Source organism: Hypanus sabinus, chromosome 7 (genome assembly GCF_030144855.1).
Source record: "Hypanus sabinus isolate sHypSab1 chromosome 7, sHypSab1.hap1, whole genome shotgun sequence".
In the NCBI taxonomy this organism is placed as follows: Eukaryota; Metazoa; Chordata; class Chondrichthyes; order Myliobatiformes; family Dasyatidae; genus Hypanus; species Hypanus sabinus.
Genome location: NC_082712.1, coordinates 68,988,654 through 69,008,568, shown reverse-complemented (window position 1 = coordinate 69,008,568; position 19,915 = coordinate 68,988,654). Strand labels below are relative to the sequence as shown.

The 19,915-nt window shown below is 41.1% G+C and overlaps 1 protein-coding gene across 1 annotated transcript in view; it reads left to right on the top strand.

Annotated features, from left to right (window-relative positions):
* The window catches only part of LOC132396341 (leucine-rich repeat and immunoglobulin-like domain-containing nogo receptor-interacting protein 2), a 206,024-nt gene extending 186,628 nt beyond the window's left edge, over positions 1-19,396 (top strand). Inside the window, exon 2 of the mRNA XM_059973854.1 lies at positions 17,543-19,396. Within this exon, the coding sequence (XP_059829837.1) occupies positions 17,543-19,396 (1,854 nt within the window). The remainder of the gene's footprint in view (positions 1-17,542) is intronic.
* Positions 19,397-19,915: the final 519 nt, after the last annotated feature.

The window sequence follows — 19,915 nt, the reverse complement described above, 5'->3', positions numbered from 1 at the left end:
GTATGCCTCCTTGTCACCATTTGAAATTCTGCCAACTGTAGTTGTATTATTGGCAAATTTATAGATGCCGTTTTGAGTGGTGCCTAGCCTCACAGCCTTGGCTGTAGAGAGAGCAGAGCAGTGATCTAAGCATGCATCCTTGAGGTGCCCCAGTGTTGCTTGTCAGGCAGGAGGTGATGTTATTTCCAATCCACACTGACTGTGGTCTCCCAATGAGGAAGTCAAAGATCCAGTTGCAGAGAGAAATACAGAGGCCCAGGTTTAGGAGCTTGTTGATTAGGACTGAAGGCACAATGGTATTGAACACTGGGTTGTAATCAAACAGCAACCCAGCATTGGTATTGCTATTGTCCGGGTGATCAAAGGCCGGGTGCAGAGCCAGTGAGATTGTATCTGCTGTAGGTCTGTTGTGGTAGTTGGCAAATTGCAGCATGTCCAGGGCCTTGCTTGGGCAGGAGTTGATCCTGGCTATCATCAAACTCTTAGTGCACTTCATCTCAGTAGATGTGAGTGCACTTGAGCAATGGTCATCGAGGTAGTTCACCCTGTTCTTCTAGGGTGCTGCTATGATTTTTGTTCTTTCGAAGCAGGTAGGAACCTCTGACTGCAGCAGTCAGAGATTGAAGATGTCCTTGAGCATTCCTGCCATTTGTTTGGCACAGGTTTTAAGTGCCCTACCAGGTACACCGCCAAGGCCTGAGACTCTGCAAGGGATTCACCCTTTCAAAAGATGTTCTGATGTCAGCCTCTGAGACAGAAATCACAAGGTCACCAGATGCTGCATGGATTTGTACAGGCGTAGTTTTATTCTGCCTTTCAAAGCATGCATAAGAGATGTCAAACTCATTTGCAAGTGAAGCTTCACAGCTAATTATAATTTTAGGTTTTGCTTTGTAGGAAGTAATGGCCTGCAAGCCCTGCCAGAGCTAATGTACATCGGATTCTGTCTCTAACTTCCATTTCTAACTCTTGATATATGCTTAGTGGTGGGGTGGGTTGTGCCCATGATGGAGTTGTCTGAGTCTACAGCCTCTGTAGCTTCTTGCGATTCTATGCATGAGAGCCTCCCCGCCAGGCTGTGAAGCATGCAGACAGAATTCTTTCCACCATGCAGCTAGAGAAATTTCCAAGAGTCTTCACTGACATACCAAATTTCTTCAAACTCTCAAAAAAGGAGATCATGATTGTATCCAAGTGTTGGCCTTGTATAGGTCTTCTAGGGTTTTTGCATCTAGGAACTGTTCACCTTTCCACTTTTGAGTTGTAAGATAGAGTGCAATTGTTGTCAGTTTTCTGCATGGGTAGCACGGTCTGGGCAAGAGTCATGAGCTAAAGAATGGGTGTCATACCGTTAAGGTGGGTGGAGAAGGTGAGGCAAATGTAATTAAGTGAATAAATTAGAGTTAACCTACCAGAGCTTTGCTTCTAGAAAGAGGCTGGCCCTCTTTGCAGCAGCCCCCTTAGTATCATATGAAGTTGGAGATGTAAGACACTGCAGATGTGAGAATCTAGAGCAACAAACAATCTGCTGGAAGAGCTCAGTGGGTTGAGCAGCGTCTGTGGGAGAAAGGGATTATCAATGCTTCAGGACAATGTTTCAACTCTCAATACTGGCAATTTCTTACCCTCCCCCGCCACCACAACCCTGCCATTGCTGCTGCTTGATCTACTGATATCCTCCAGCAGATCGTTAATTACACTATAAAAACCTGTTATGATGAAAATTCCCAATGACAGGTGCTCTTTGGTACCACATGATGAGCTCTGTAACTGGAGCAAGGGGCTCTTGGGGCATTCCCATCATGCCCCTTGATCCAGTTATTTCATGACAACCTCCACTGTCTGTTATTTCCATTAATTCCCCACTGCTCCTGCTACCAACTCTTTCACTGGGAGATAACTTACCATACCCATTTTAACTACCAGTATATCTTCAAAGTGTGGGAGGATATGAGAGCACTTAGGGGAAACCCACACAATCACAGGGAGAGCATGCAAGTTCCCCAGAGGCAGCACCAAAGGTAAGGATCAAACCTGGGTGTCTAGACTCTGAGTCAACAGCTCTATTAGCCTGGCACTCTGCAATATCCTTTTATACAAATAAAAGCAGTTCAGTGAATCTAGCTTCTAGGGTGAGATGTGAAACTGAGATTCATTAGTTTTCTAGGTTGGACATGAAATATCCCTTGACATCTTGTAGAAGGAATGTAGAGTCTTTGCTGATAGTTATCCTTGAATGAATCTCACAAAACAGATAATTTGTCACCACATTGCTTTTGCACTGTAGCAATAGTTTCAAAGTGACAATTGACTGCAAACACTTTGAATTGACCTGAGGTTGTGAAAAGCACAATTTAAATACATAGCCTTCTTTTCTTATTCCTTTATTTTCCTTCGGTAGCTCACTGTATGATGAAAAAGCAACATGTTACACTTTGGTGTGAAGATAGCATTTCATTGAGAATTGCAGATTTGAGCATTGTTTTGGCCAAAAATATGAGGAATATTATTTTGCAGACCAGCTCTACTTTCCTCCTCTATTTATTCTCTACACAGTAACCCTAAGGTTGCTTACAACTTACCACCAGATACTACAAAAATATATTGGTCATCTAATCATCTAAGAATTTTTCTGTTGTTTGTCGAGCAGCTGAACAATAGTTTGACTTTATTTGTGCACCATGATTATAGAGTCCTTAACATATCTGCCAGGCAAAGTAAATCAAATTTCAATTTCAGTTATGAGCAGAAAATGACTCAAATTCAATAGTTCAATAGTTCCATTTAATATCAGAGAATGTATACAATATACAACCTGAAATTCTTGATCTTTGCAGACATCCACAAAACAGAAGAGTGCCCCAAATAATGAATGACAGTAAAAACTTTATGACCCCAACCCCCACTCTCTCCCCCACACCCAAGCAGCAGCAAAGCATCAAACCCCCATTTGCACAATTTTCTTCAAAGAAAAAAGCTCAGTACCCTCTATCCAGCAAGCGAGGAATAACAAAGCCCCCTAGAAAGATCATGATCTGCAGTACAACATAAAACTAATCATCACATGACAATTCAACATACCGTAGGCTCTCTTTCTCTCTCCCTAATAAAGGGCAGAAAGGTGTCACACAGTGAGAGGGGAGTCTAACAAGAGAAATTAAAAACACTGATTACGATGATAAATTCCTGCAATTCCCTCCTTGAACGATTAGTCCTTGCAACAACCAAATGCTCATGTTAAGGTTATAGTGACTTGTCTTTAGTTCTATCAGTCTTCAAAGGCAGCAGTAATCTCCTAATTAGAGATATTTCAGATGGGGATGAAATGGGCATACACTCCATGATGCTTTGCATTTTATCTTTTAGAAACTGTTTTGTTTCCCTCAGTAACCCTGATGTTGAATTGATAGTACAATGAAAAATACATTAGAACTGCAGTCATACAGCTCTCATGACTCTGGTTCAATCTGTGGAGCCTGCAAGTACCGCTTGTGACCATAGGACCTTTCCCTGGGGCCTTAAAATGTTTTCCACGTAGCAAATCTGTGTGTTTGCTTCTCTAAGGTAAATTGCCCCTAAACAGGGCAGGAGATTCATTGAGGTGATATCCTTCTGTGATTAAACTGCAGGGAGGTACAGTGTATCAAAAAATGGGATTGATAGAAGTGTTCTGAAAGCTGGCAGAGACCTGATGGGCCAAATAGATGGTGCTGTAAGGAAACATGAGCAATATGAGTGCTGATGCACCTGCATGGAATGATTCCAATACTTCAGCTGCTGCTCTACCCAGAATAAAGTAAAACCCTGCACCATGCCTAGAACTCAAATCAAAACTAATCAACACCAATTCAACTTTGATTGTTTTCTTTGGAAGTGACTGGATCTTTGTTTTTAGGTTGCATACAAAAATCATACTCTTATTTAGTAGATTGTCACAAAATTTGGCATTTACATCAATTACAACAGGGTGGCAGGGTGGGGATGCATCTCTACCAAATAAGGTGTAAGGCACTCCTTCCCTCTGCTAGACTGCAGGTCACCCTTGGGTAAGGTGTAGCCCCTGCTTAGCTCCCTGCTCCCACCCCCTGAGCAGGGTCACGTGAAGTCACAGGAGCAGATGGTGGATGGCCTTCTGAGCAGCTGGTACATATCACAAGTCCTGGTTATGCGACCACTGAAGCCAGCCAGACAACCTCTGAAGAGTATTGATAATGGCTGTGGTCTCCAGTCTTGCAAAGACACTGCCCAAAAGAACACAATGGCAAACACTTTTGTAGAAAGATTTTCCAACAACAGTCACGGTCGTGGAAAGAGAATGATCACCTACATCAGACAACACGGCACATAATGAACAAACAATATTTACGCAGGTAGATGGACATCTTAACAGCTCTAATAGTTTATGAGAAATGATGAGTGACACTATTCTACTTTTCAAAATAATATACCCTTTAGTACATTTCCATGATTCCAAGCTGTCAAGGCATTGTGCTTTATAATAGTGAAAGGCAGTCCATGTTGACCAAACCTTAGATGTAAAGTTAACTCAATAAATAAATCCATGTTCCCTGCACTGGAAACATAGATCTGCCTGTCCACATTTCTCTTGTGGACGATACAAAAGGAATATGGGGATGTGAAAGAGGGACCTTGTACACTTGATACAGAGGCAGACAACAGCACGATCTGTCACAATGGGGCTTTGAAGGTCACTGAGATTCTCAAACCAAGGAATTTTCAACAGTTGACTGGTCAGCGTTGTCTGTTTTTATTTCCAATTTCAAACATCAGCAGTATTAGCTTTTTCTTATCTCCATGAAGCTGTAATGCTGTTTGATAAATTAATAATACTGACTATTCAATGTTTCATGTCATGTAGACTCATGCATAAGGCGATGCTTATACACAGCATTGGTGTGATTTAGGCTTTTTTTACAGCCTAATCTTGAAGCAGCAGGGAATTCAAAGTCAACACCAGCTGGGAAATTGCTATAGAAAATGAACATGTTACAGAATATTTGGCATACTAAGGAAATTGAGGCAATAGCAAGAATATATGCATGTGGAAGAAGGAATGAACCTGGATTCCTTTCTGGAAAGAAAACACTCCCAGTTTCTTAAACCTGTTGCACCTCATGAGACATAATTGTATCCCAAAGTTGGCTAACTAACAGACAGCATAGGAGCATAATGATATTTTCTTAATATTCAGATTGTAGGAAGATTAGTAGTAGTGTTCCCAGTTAATAGGGTCTTTTTTGTTTAATCCATATCAATGACTAAGACTTGGAAATGCAAGCCACCTTTCTAAATCTGTGGAGAGCACAGAACTTACCAGTACCGTGAACTCCAGCAAAGATAGTGAAAAATTATAGCAGACTAGTGGAATGGACAAACATGGAAGGTGGAACTTAATATGAAGAAAAGTGAAGTGATGCATTGGTTAGGAAGAATGAAGGTAGTCATTATGGAACAAAGGAAACCATTCTAAAATGTTTGCAAGAGCAGATGGCCACGAGATGTAGGTGCACAGTTCAACAGTAGTGGCAAAATAGGTTGAAAAAGCAGTTAAAATATAAACACAGTCTGTACTGTATCAATGGAAGTAAAGAGTACAAAAGCAGGGAATTCATAGTTAACTCTCCTAAAGAATGATTACTGTTTCAACTAGAGCACTGTGTTCAGTTCTGATTTCCTCATTAGAGGAAGGATGGTAATTTATTAGAGAGGGCCCAGAAAAGATCAATGACAGTTGTTAGTAGAATGAGGTATATCACATCTGTGAGACTGGGATTGCTTCCTGTAGAGAAAGGAAGGCTGATGAGAGATCTGAAAGAGTATATAAAATAATGAGGCGTCCATACAGAATGGATCAGGGAAAGCTGAACCTGTTGGTGGAATAGTCAAAGAGCAAAGGCCACAGGTATAAAATAAAAAAAATGACAATTAATAGTGACTTAAGAAAAAGATAAACATGAGAATATCTGCAGATGCTGGTAATGTAAAGCAACACAAACAAAATGTTGGAGGAACTCAGCAGGTCAGACAGCATCTATGGAAAAGAATAAACAATTGACATTTTGGGCTAAGACCCTTCTTCAGGTCTTGGCCTGAAAGGTTAATACTCTGTTCTTTTCCATAGATGCTGCCTGAGCTGCTGAGTTCCTTCAGAGTTTTTTTTTGTGCATAAGAAAAGCATGTTTCTATAGGAATCTGTGATACACAGCCTGTAGATGTGGTGAAGGCATTGTTGCCTTTAAGAGAGAAGTAGCCAGAGGGTGGAACCTGTGAGATGTTCCAGCAGGGAAATGGTATAGACATGATGGGTTGAATGGCCTCCTTCTGTACAGTGATCATTCTATGATTATTTGATTCTTTAATTTCTGTATAGCATTCTTGAGTGCAAAATATACTGACTTCTGGGAACCGAGTTTTCATGTGACTTATCTGCTAATCTTTACCTGTGACAAAATTTGGAATAGAGCATCTATTTCAGGAGTTTGCTCTTGGGCCTTAGACAATGTGGCCTGGAGGTTGACCCTGCAGAAGAATTTGCCAAGTAGGTAGAGAAAAGTGTTTTATGATGTACTCAAAGGTCCCTTGGAAAATCCACTCACCTAGATTTTCTCCTAAAAAAACTCCCAATATGCTGTGGCTCACAGCCCAGATCTGGCAATTTGTGAAAATCTAGGTGGACATTCCAAGATGATGAACAGTTTAATTATTACTAAAGTGTTATTTTTCCAAAAAAAGTAATGAAAATAACTGAATTTGCATTGTTATTGAGCAATGACTGACTTATTGTTTGTAACATTGCAACAGTAATAACGTTTCATTGATCCTTATTCCTTTTAGGACATCAACAAAAAATGCTCTTTCTAAAGACAAATCGTTCTTTCAAGGCTATGTCTGCATTATATGAACCTGGGGATATAAATTTTTACATATGCTGTGAAAATTGTTTGCCAAAATTTCTCTTCAATTTTCTTTCTTTGTTACAAAGGGTCACAAATGAAATGGCTACTTAGAAATTTGCATTTCATTGTTGATTTCTTGCGTGCATTTATCACTCAATCCAGTTTTGTGTGTTGCGTGCAAGATGGTTCATCTTTACATTGTATTAAGGTCCAAAACAAAGTACCACTGTTCATTTAATTTTTGCAGATGTGCTTACAAGGTGCTTAAACTTAGTTTCCTCTAATCTTAAGGTTGGCTTCACTAGCTTCAATAGCTAGCTTCACTTGCTAACAAATGTGATACTAAAATAATAAGATTGAATAAGTTAGTGTAATAAATCTACCATGGTGACCTTCTTTCATGACCTTAGAATGCTAGCCAACTCTTTATTGTAGTCTCATTTCAACATCTGCTGAATAATTGATAAAGAAGCAATTATCTACCAGCCATAAAACATACATAAATATTTGCAGGAGATATTATAGTAGTGACCTTCTTGAATGAAAGTAATAAATCACAACCTGTATGCTCAGCTACTATTTTGTAGTTCCACGAATATGACAGCATAAGGTATGGAGCAAGCCACTTTTCTCCTTGAGCCTGTTCCATATTCACCAAGAATCTACTTCATATGCCTGTATATGTATTTGCCATGTACACAATGTCTTCGTTAATAGATCATCATACATTACTCAGTCACCAGAAGGGTTGTACATGTTCAGTTTTCAGGTTCCTGCTTCAGGTTGTATAATAGTCAATGTTATTGTTACAAAGTAGGTGCACGACATAACTCTGTGTACAACAGGATCACAATACTGTATATGCACATGCATAGATACAAAGAACAGACCATATATACATAGTGCAGCACAGAGGCGTAGTGCTAGCACAAAGTTTTACAGTACCAGTGATTCTCACCACTGCTGGTAAGGAGTTTGTACATTCTCCCCGTGACTGCATGGGTTTCCTCTGGATGTCCTGGCTTCCTCCCACAATCCTAAGTCATCTGTGTTGGTAGGTTATGTGGTGAACTACATATACCTGTCTGAACAAGCCCCCCCACCCACCGCTGACTGCTCCTGTGGCTCCTTCCACAGACCACTGTATAAAGGCGATTGAAGGCACTGCTCCTCCCTCAGTCTCCAGGATGTTGTGTGATGGTCTCTTGTTGCTGACTGTGCTTTCTTCCAGCTAATAAAAGCCTATCTCGCCTCACATCTCCGAGAGTTATTGATGGTGCATCAGGTTAATTGGGCATTGTAAATTTTCCTACGATTAGGCAAGGGTTAGATCCAGGGATAGCTGGGCAGTGCAGCTCAAAGGGCTGGAATGGCCTGTTCCATGCTGTATCTCAATAAACAGATATATAAAAGATATAACACGACAATAATGTACTCCAGTCATCTCAGATTTAAAAAAAGAACCACTGAACATCTTCTAACTAGCGTTACTCAAGGCTGGTTGTCTGCAATCAGCTGAAAATGTTTATGGTGTTCAGTCATTCTGTTCTAATTGATTACCTTCTCTAATTCCAGAATAAGAAAACAAATCCTTCATTCATTGGTTTCACTCTCTCACTACTCTCAATGAATTCAGTCACATTAATATTTTTTTACTGATAGATCTGTTACCAAATCAAAAAAAATCTGAAGAGGATGTTATTCAGAGGTGTTCACACTGACAATATAGTCGGTTTAAAATCTCCATGTCAGTCACTATTTTCTTCTTCATTCTGCAAATGGTCAATTGATAAGTCTTTGTCTCCAGGTTCAACGTTGGTTGACCTTTGATGAACATCATGATATTCTCTAACTCTAATCAAAAAACTGGCATAAAGGTCTTAGCATTTCCAGGGTCTGTTGCGGGTCGTTTACTCTAAGTTGTTTCTCATTATTTTGCATTAGTGCCTACACGAAATGCTATTAGTAAAGGCAGCAAAACTCAGAAGAGTTGACAAATGCAAGAGCTGACTAACCCTCAAAATTTCTGATTGTAAGATAAATTAACTATATATTTTTATGATGAATCTCTGTAATTAAATTCAGCAAATGATAAAGGATTATCAATGATAACCAATGATAATTCATTTATCTAAAGTTCTAGCAACACAATGACAGGGAATAAAAGTGGAATGCAAGTTCAATAAATTTGCTAACTTTAGCTTGTACCAATAAAAATAAAGATTACAAATGCACTGAACCCATTTGACTCACTTATATGCTTCAGGGAAGAGAACTTTCCAACCTTTTCACGCTCTACTCTACTTTGAATCTTATGCACTGCTCTGTGCTTAATCCTTACTGCCCTAAGGGAAAGCAAGGATGAACTATAAATGTTGCTTTGTCAGGCACAAATTTTTTAAAAAAATGATTTATTACTGAGCACTGCAGAACAATTGCAATGTTTCTATGTCCCCCTGGCTATCGTGTCTGGTATTTGAGCAAGGTCACTATGATTGGAGCAGTATTGGGACAACTAACAAAAAAAAACTAAAATACATTACTTTGTTTTCAGTCTGTTAACTTTACAGATTGAACACCCCTTATCTGAAAAGCTTGGGGCTGGAAATATTTTAGAGTTTGGATTTTTTCTGATTTTGGAATATTTGCATCTATATAATGAGGTACATTGGGGATGATACCCAAGTCTAAACAGGAAATCTATTTACATTACACATACACTCCAAAGGTAGTTTTATATATTCTTAATAATTTTGAACATGAAACAATAATGTTTACATTGAATCATCAGAAAGCTCAATTTTCACTACCTCAGCTGCCTAGGTGGAAAGGCAGTGGCTGATTGGCATCACCGTTATTCCTGGCTCTGAATTTATGTGCTACAGTCAGCAGTCTTTGTGTTACACATGTTCATCATACATACAAACTGATGCAGCCGTTCAGTGTGTTAGACTTCTGTTAGCAACGATCTTGGCAAACTCATCAATGAATTTCTTTGCTGCTTTGTGATCAGCAAATGCTTCAGCACAACAAATCTTCCAATAAAAATCAATGCCATGCCTTTCCTTAACTTTCAGCAGCCAGTCTGCTGAATATTCCCAATTATTTTCAATTTCCCGTTTGTCATGATAGAACTTTGCTTATTTCGTGATCTGCATACTATTAAGTGGCATATGGTCACTCCGATACTGATGAATCCACTCTTTCTATACATATTCGAGATCTTCATTTTTGCTTTATGCAGTGCTTTTCTATTTTTCATTAAATGATGTTCATTACACATGTAAGATCACTTCTCAGAACTGTCTGTGGTGCGCAGTCACATGTGCATTGGTTGGGAACCTTCCTAATGCCCTGTGGAATTTTCCATTTGTAACACCATGTCAGTGCTTAAAAATATATACTGATTTAGAAGGTTTTCAGACAAGAGGTGCTGAAATTGTACTTTAATTTACCAAGCTATTTTTCAAACATCGTCTGTTCAATTTATTTTGCTTTTACATGATTTTTTTTTGTAATACGCTTAACTGCACTTTTATCCTGAAATGTGTCTCTCAGAGTATTGTGTTTCATTCAGTTCTGGTGGAGCTGAGTTGTTGTGCAATCAAGTCAAAAGATGAAGTTCATCCTGAGCAAAATAACCCAGACTGTAAAGATTATTAATTTTGAATCAGGATCAAAAAAAAAGAATTCAATGGAAGCTAAGCTTTGTTACAAATAATGTGAATAATATCCCAAGCAAATTCAATATAAAAGTACAATATCCTGATCAAAAATAGCTTTGATTTTTTTGTGTTTATTCATACTTTTATCCAACTAACTTTGTTCAAAACACTAAGGCACTTAGCTCATTATATCCCTAAATTTATACCTCATGCTCAGCGATATTATTCTGTTGACAATCAGTCCAGGCTTGTTATTTTTGAAGCAATTGACAGAGTACGGGGAACGGCTGCATGATAAATTAGTTTCTATTTAAGACTAGGAAACAGGAGAATGTCTTGTCTCAGAGAGAAGTGAATCAGGGATGTTGAGTCATCAAGAGCATTCAAGACTGAGGTAGATTTTGAACGTTCAGAAAAACAACAGTAATCGGCAACAGGCAGCAAGTATGGTTTCCACCACTTTTTACAATAGCTAAAAATATATGGAATCATAGAGCAAACAGAAACCAGCTCTTGCTTCTTATTAAATATGTTGACATTGACTCCAGGTCAATGCTTAATTACAGGAATAGCAATGAAGTTTCAGGACCATTGGTCCGGATACTTGGAGTTAAATACTACAATGGAAGCTTGAACTTAAATTCAACAGATTGCATGAAAACACTTGACATAAAATTAGAAAAAATACTAAGCAGTTCAGGCAGCATTTGTGGATAGAGAAACAGGTTGATCATCTTACTTGTATCAATAGATTCATATTGGTCCAATTTACCAATGCTAACTATGTCACCATCTGAGCATATTTTGTACATATCTTCAAAACATACCCGTGCACATACTTATCCGAATGTCTTTTCAATATTGTTATTGGACCTGTTTCACTCAACTTCTCAGGCTGCTCCATCCATATACACACAGCTGCCTGAATGCTAAAGTTGCCCCTCAGACCCAGATTAAATCACACATAAACCTATGCCCTCTAATATTTAGTTTATCTTCCTTGAGAAAAAGACAATGTGTATTCACTATGTCTATGCTTCTCATGATTTTATACAACTCCAGAAGTTAGAAATATAGAAACATAGAAAACCTACAGCAAAATATAGGCCTTTCAGCCTACAAATCTATGCTGAACATATCCTTACCTAAGAAATGACTTAAGATTATCCATAGCCCACTATTTTTCTGAGCTCCATATACCTGTCTAGGAGTCACTTAGCAGACCCTATCGTATCCACCTCCACCACCGTCACTGGCAGCCCATTCCACCCATTCACCACTCTCTGCGTAAAAAAACCTACCCCTGATATCTCCTCTGTACCTGCTTCCCAGAACCTTAAAACTGTGCCCTCTGGTGCTAGTCATTTCAGCCCTGGGAAAAAGCCTCTGACTATCCACACGATCAATGCCTCTCATCATCTTATACACCTCTATCAGGTCACCTCTCATCCTCCATCGCTCCAAGGAAAAAAGACCGAGTTCGCTCAACCTATTCTCATAAGACATGCTCCCCAATCCAGGCCACATCCTTGTAATTCTCTTCTGCACCCTTTCTATGGTTTGCACATCCTACATTGAGGCAACCTGAACTGAGCACAGTAGTCCAAGTGCGGTCTGACCAGGGTCCAATATAGCTGCAACATTACCTCTCGGCTCCTAAACTCAATCCCACAATGGATGAAGGCCACTGCACTGTATGCTTTCTTATCCACAGAGTCAACCTGCACAGCAGCTTTGAGTGTCCTTTGGACTTGGACCCCAAGATCCCTCTGATCCTCTACACTGCCAAGAGTCTTACCATTAATACTATATTAATACTATTTGACCTACCAAAATGAACCATCTCACACTTAGCTGGGTTTAACTCCATCTGCCACTTTTCAGCCCAGTTTTGCATCCTATCAGTGTCCCGCTGTAACCTCTGACAACTCTCCACACTGTCCACAACACCTCCAGCATTTGTGTCATCAGTAAATTTACTAACCCATTCCTCCACTTCTTCATCCAGGTCATTTATAAAAATCATGGAGAGTAGGGATCCCAGAACAGATCCCTGAGGCACACCACTGGTGACCGACCTCCATGCAGAATATGACCCGTCTATAGCCACTCTTTGCCTTCTGTTGACAAGCCAGTTCTGGGTCTACAAAGCAAGGTGCCCTTGAATCCCATGCCTCCTTATTTTCTCTATAAGCCTTGCATGGGGTACCTTTACAAATGCCTTGCTGAATCCATATACATTACATCTACTACTCTACCTTCATCAATGTGTTTAGTCACATCCTCAAAAAATTCAATCAGGCTCATAAGGCACAATCTGCTTTTGAAAAAGCCATGCTGACTATTCCTAATCATATTATTCCTCTCCAAATTTTCATAAGTCCTGCCTCTCAGGATCTTCTCCATCAATTTACCAACCACTGAAGTAAGACTCACTGGTCTATCATTTCCTGGGCTATTTCTACCCCCTTTCTTGAATAAAGGAACAACATCTGCAACCCTCCAATCCTCTAGACCTTTTCCCATCTCCATTGATGATGCAAAGATCACCACCAGAGTCTCTGTGATCTCCTCCCTCGCCTCTAATTATAGCCTGGGGTACATCTTGTCCAGTCCCTTTCATAAGCTCTTCTTTTCTTCTTGACTAGATTTACAACAGTCTTTGTATACCACAGTCCCTGTACCATACCATCCTTTCTCTGTCTCAATGGAACATATCTATGCAGAACTCCACTCAAATACTCCCTGAACATTTGCCACATTTCTTCCTTACATTTCACTGAGAATATCTGTTCCCAATTTATGCTTCCAAGCTCCTGCCTGATAGCCTTATATTTTTCCTTACTCCAATTAAATGTTTTCCTAAATTATCTGTTCCTATCCCTCTCCAGTGCTCTAGTAAAGGAGATAGAATTCTGATCACTATCTCCAAAATGCTCTCTCACTGAGAGATCTGACACCTGACCAGGTTCATTTTCCAATACCAGATCCAGTACAGCCTCTCCTCTTGTAGACTCATCTACATATTGTGTCAAGAAACCTTCTTGAACACACTTAACAAACTCCACCCCATCTAAACCCCTCATTCTAGGGACATGCCAATTGATATTTGAGAAATTGAAATCTCCCACCACAACAATCCTGTTATTATTACACCTTTGCAGAATCTGTCTCCCTATCTTCTCCATTGATGTCCCTGTTGCTATTGGGTCGTCTATAAAAAACACCCAGTAGAGTTATTGACCACTTCCTGTTCCTAACTTCCACCCACAGAGACTCCGTAGACAATCCCTCCTTGTTTTCATCCTTTTCTGCAGCCGTGACACTATCTCTGATCAACAGCGTCATGCCCCCACCTCTTTTGCCTCTCTCCCTGTCCTTTCCGAAACATCTAAAGCTGAAGTAACCATTCCTGACCCTGAGCAATCCAAGTCTCTGTAAGGAGGTCAGTCACCAGAGATGTGCCACAGGGATCTGTTCTCGGACCTATCCTCTTTGTGATTCTTATAATTGACCAGGATGAAGAAGTAGAAGGGTGGGTTAGTAAGTTTGCTGATGACTCAAATGTTGGGGGTGTTGTGGATAGTCTGGAGGGTTGTCAGAGGTTACAGTGCGACATTGATAGGATGCAGAACAGGGCTGGGAAGTGGCAGATACAGTTCAACCCAGATAAGTGTGAAGTAGTTCATTGTGGTAGGTCAAAATTGAAGACAGAATATAGTATTAATGGTAAGACTTTTGGCAGTGTGAAGGATCATGTCCATAGGACCCTCAAAGTTGCTGCGCATGTAGACCGTGTTGTTAATAAGGTGTATGGTGTTTTGGCACTCATCAACCATGAGATTGAGTTCAAGAGTTGTGAAGTAATGTTCCAGCTATCCAAGACCTTGGTCAGACCCCACTTGGAGTACTGTGCTCAGTTCTGGTCACCTCACTACAGGAAAGATGTGGGTACTCTAGAGAGAGTGCAGAGGAGAGTTACAAGGATGTTGTCAGGATTGGAAAGCATAACTTATGAGAACAGGCTGAGTGAACTTGGCTTTTTCTCCTCGGAGTGACAGAGGATGAGTGGTGACCTGATAGAGGCATATAAGATAATGAGAGGCATTGATCATGTAGATAGCCAGAAGCTTTCCCCTAGGGCTGAAATGGCTAGCATGAGGGGGTATAGTTTTAAGATACTTGGAAATAGGTACCGAGGGGATGTCAGTGGTAGATTTTTCAGTCAGAGAGCGGTAGGTGCATGGAATGCACTGCCGGTGATAATGGTGGAGGCAGATACAATAGGGTCTTTTAAGAGACTCTTAGGTAGTTACGTGGAGCTTAAACAAATAAAGGGCTATGCGATAGGGTAATTGTAGGCAGCTTCTAGAGTAGGTTACATGGTTGGCACTACATTGTGGGCCGAAAGGCCTGTAATGTGCTGTAAATTTCTATGTTCTATTTATTATCCTTCATTGGTCTGCCTTGATATACTGTGGTCTAGACCAACTGATATGGATGACTTTTAACAACCTCCTCAGTTCAGGAGCAATTAGGGATGAACTGAGGTGCTGCCTCGGTCCACAATCTATAAATGAATGTTTTAATGCTGCCTGACTTGCTGAGTTCCTCTGGCATTTTTTGTGTGATGCTCAAGATTTCCATTGTCTGCAGAATCTCTTGTACTTAATGAGCTAGCCCGGGACCAATAGTATTCACTTTGTATTCTGCCTTCTGTATGCACATTTCACCAGTTTCTATGAATTTGATTAACATTAGATGAGAAAATGTTTGTTCTGAATTGTTAAGATTTTTTATCCCGACTCAATGTCTCTCTAGTTTCCTCTTTAATGTACTTAATGACTCAGCATTCACAACTGTCTGGTGTGTAAAAAAAAATCCCAAAGACTCACAACTTTATGAGAAGAAATCCCTCCTTGTATTAGTCTTAAATAGACATCACTTATCATGAATTATTAAGCTATTTTTTAAACTGGTTCATTTTTCAAGACAGTATGTTAGATCACTGGGGCAAATCAATGAATTGAAATACAGAGAGGCCTGTCTGGGCAAGGACAACTCACTACTACTTTACTTTTATTTCTAATCCAAGGTTGGATGTGATGTGGCAGTTAATGGTGTTGTCTCATAGCTCTATGGAGCAGATTCACTTCAGAATCAGATTTACTATCAGCAGCATATGTCATGAAATTTGTTGTCTTTGTGTCAGCAGTACAATGCAATGCATAATAATACAGAAAAAACTGTGAACTATGGTAACTATATATATTAAATAGTTAAATTGAATATGTAGTGCAAAAATAGAAATAAAAAAGTAGTGAGATAGTGTTCATAGGTTTAATGTCCACTCAAAATTGGATGGCACAGTGAAAGTAGCTGTTTCTGTTTCATTGAGTGTATGTCTTCAGGCTTCTGTACCCCCTCTCTGGGTAGCAATGAGAACAAAGCATGTCCTGAGAGGCAGGGGTCCTTAGTGATGGAAGCTGATTTTCTGAGGCATCACTCCATAAAGATGTTCTGGATTCAACAGAGGCTAGTACCCATGATGGAGCTGACTGAGTTTGCAACTGCCTGCAGCTTACATCAATCCTGTGCAGTAGCCGTGTCCCCACACTAGACGCTGATGCAGCCAGTCAGCATGCTCTCCACAGTACATCTGTGGAAATTTTTGAGTGTTTTTGCTGACATACAAAGCCTTCTCAAACTCCCGATTAAATATAGATGCTATCATGCCTTCTTTGTAGCTGCTTCGATATGCTGGGTCCAGGTTAGATCTTCGGTGTTAAATGGCTCTTTTCTGTGGTGTAAAGATCCCTGATTCTATTGCACCATTGAGAGGGGTAACAGAGAGTTGCCACAAATGGTGCTAGTGCCTCACAGCTAAAGTAACTTGGGTTCAATCCTGATCTTGGATACTTTGTGTGTGGACATTGCATATTCCCGGCGTTACCATGTGAACTGACAAATGGATTTCCACAAAGTTCCCATTTACACTACCTGTTCATCTCATCCCAGATGAATTAGTTAGCTGATATGTAAGATCCCACTTACCGTAGGCTAAAGGCAAAAAGATTCAAAAAGATGATGAACATGTGAGAGAGAGTACGCTACATAAATACAGGAAAATAAGCAATGAGGGTAATGGGATAGCTCCTTTGGGACCTGATGGATTGAAAAGCCTTTCGTTGTGTCGCGGTAAGTTTAAAGCAAGATGTCAGGTGAAAAGAGACTGTTATGCTAACTGTATCCGATTTTCCTTTCAAACTGCACAACAGGTAATCCACTTCTTTTTTTTCTTTCTCGCTGCCTATTACAATCTCTGGAAGGAAAGAAATAGAATACACACAGCTTATTTGGTTCAGAGAAAATCACTTTCAAAACACAACATTCCATCAACTGTTAGGTAGTATGTCAGGAAACCATAGAGAGAGCTGCTTCCACCATGAGAAAAACATTGGAAGTTTTATACTGCTTAAGATACACTAGTAAACCAAAGTGGGTCAGAGCTATTAATTTAATAGTTTTATGGCAAAAATCAAAGCTTTACCATGGCAACAAGTAATTTGGGCTTACTTGTATTTCTGTACCTCCTGATGATTTAGTTCTTCCCAGTGTTGAGTCAGAAGACCTGTACATTCAGATGATAAAAGAACCCATTCCCAATTAAAAAGGGAGTTTCATTGTCATAATCCTGGCAGCTACCTTTGTGCTTGTGGAGAGGGAGTCATGTGAGGTAACAGCCATGATTCATAGAGAGAGGCAGCTTCACCTTATGAATCCTTGGGGTTATTAAATACACAGCTGATGGAAAAGGTTAATGCTAATGAATCATTAGTACAACTAATAGAGATACAAATTGGCACTGTACCCTAACTGCATAATGATGATTCAAGAAAGCTGTGATTTATGCTGATGTGCCTAAAGCTGCATCTTTTTTTTTGTCTCCCTCTGTCGTAGGCCCTTGACAGAATGGTGGACTGCTTCAGCAAAGTCATGCTTCATGTGGCCATATCATGTTGGCAACCGTTCCTGGGTCTGGTTCTGATCATCGTCCTCACAGGATCGACAGCGGGATGTCCCGCTCGCTGTGAATGCTCTGCCCAGAACAAGTCTGTCACCTGTCATCGGAGGCGCTTGACTGTGATCCCGGAGGGCATTCCTATCGAGACCAAAATACTGGACCTGAGCAAGAACAAGCTGAAGATAATCAATCCGGATGAGTTTGCATCCTACACCCTGCTGGAAGTAATCGACATTAGTGAGAATATCATTTCATCCTTAGAACCTGGTTCCTTTAGTAATCTTTTTAACTTGCGCTCCTTACGCCTGAAGAGCAACCGACTAAAGTTGATACCCCTCGGTGTTTTTTCAGGCTTGTCTAACTTGACGCGGCTGGACGTCAGTGACAATAAAATTGTTATTTTGCTGGACTACACCTTCCAGGATCTGCATAACTTAAAGTCTCTGGAGATAGGGGACAATGACTTGGTGTACATCTCCCACAGAGCTTTCAGTGGCTTGCTAGCATTACAGCAGCTGACGCTGGAGAAGTGTAACCTCACTGCAGTGCCCACTGAAGCCCTGTCCCACCTCCACAACCTGGTCCGCCTCCGGCTCTGCCACCTCCACATCAATGCCATCCACGCCTATGCCTTCAAGAAGCTGTTCAGGCTGAAGCACCTGGAGATCAGTCACTGGCCACTGCTGGACACTCTCCCTGCCAACAGCTTGCATGGTCTTAACCTCACCTCCCTGTCTATCACCAACACCAACCTCTCTGCCGTGCCCTACGTTGCCTTCAGGCACTTGGTTCACCTTGTACATCTTAATCTGTCCTTCAACCCCATCAGCGTGGTGGAAGCAGGTATGCTGCAGGACCTCACACGCCTTCAAGAAGTGCACATGGTCCATGCTCAGTTGCTGACTATCGAAGCTCGTGCCTTCAAGGGGCTGCAAGTCCTGCGGGTATTGAATTTGTCACACAATCTGCTGGACACTCTGGAGGAGAGCACCTTACAGAGCACCAGGAGCCTACAGGTGCTGTGCATTGACCACAATCCGCTGGCGTGCGACTGCCGGCTGCTCTGGATTCTGCAAAGGAGGAAGATGCTGAGGTTCTCGGGAGAGCCCCCAACTTGTGCATCGCCAGAGAGCCTGAGGGGGAAGCAGTTCTCAGATTTCAACAATCTGTACCTCCCCAGCTATTTCACCTGTCAAAGGCCCCAAATACGAGACAAGGAACCACAGAATTTGATGGTAGAGGAGGGTCAGACAGCTCAATTCATGTGCCAAGCCGACGGTGACCCACTCCCGGTTATTTCCTGGCAATCCCCACGCAGGAGACTGATCACCCTCAAGTCAAATGGCAGGGTGACTGTCCAGGGAGATGGCACCCTGAAGTTCCGCTCCACCCAGTTTCTGGACAGCGGAGTCTACCTTTGCATTGCCAGCAACGCCGCCGGGAACGACACCACCTCAGCTACGCTGCAAGTTAGGGGACTTTCCGAGCACTTGCGTGGAAACAGGACCTCTCAGTACCTGACCGAATTGAACAACACCCACTCCAATGGGACTCACGTTCCTATGACAGTGTCCCTGGACCTCAAGACAATACTAGTGTCCACGGCCATGGGCTGCTTCACCTTTCTAGGTGTGGTCTTGTTCTGCTTCCTGCTCCTCTTTGTATGGAGTCGTGGCAAGGGCAAGCACAAGAGCAACATTGATATAGAGTACATTCCTCGCAAGACCAATGGAGCCACAGTTGACAATGAGCAAGGAGGTGCACGGAGGTTCAACATGAAGATGATTTAATGCCAACGGCAAAAGGCTGTATCGTTCTGTTTTTCAAAATGAAAGATATTCTATTAGTGGCGTGTTATGGGGCTAAATCCAGACATAGCTGAAGTTCTCTGGTGTCCCAGAGAGTCGAAAACAGCTAAAGGTACAAAAAGATGTGGGATGTGGTGGCCATTGGGATTCAGAGTTGCATTCATGGTGCCCTTGCCTTGAATTTAAATGGAGAAAGTGCCATTGAACAGTTGGGTTCCTGCACTAATGATTGCATCTCTCTAAGGACCAACCACACTCTTGAGCCACTTGGTCATGTGAAGGAGAAAGCATTAGACATTTTATACAAAACCTTAGCAGTCGGAAGGATTTGGAAGGAATAGGCCCACACAAAGTCACCTGCAGGTTTCCCATGTGAAAAAAATATGATATTAGTGAACCCCATGTCAGTGAGGATCATGGTACTATAATACTGAGGGGATGGAGGTTGGGAAGGGAAAATTATAAATGGTGTGACTGGGGACCTCCTTTTAAGAGGAAGTC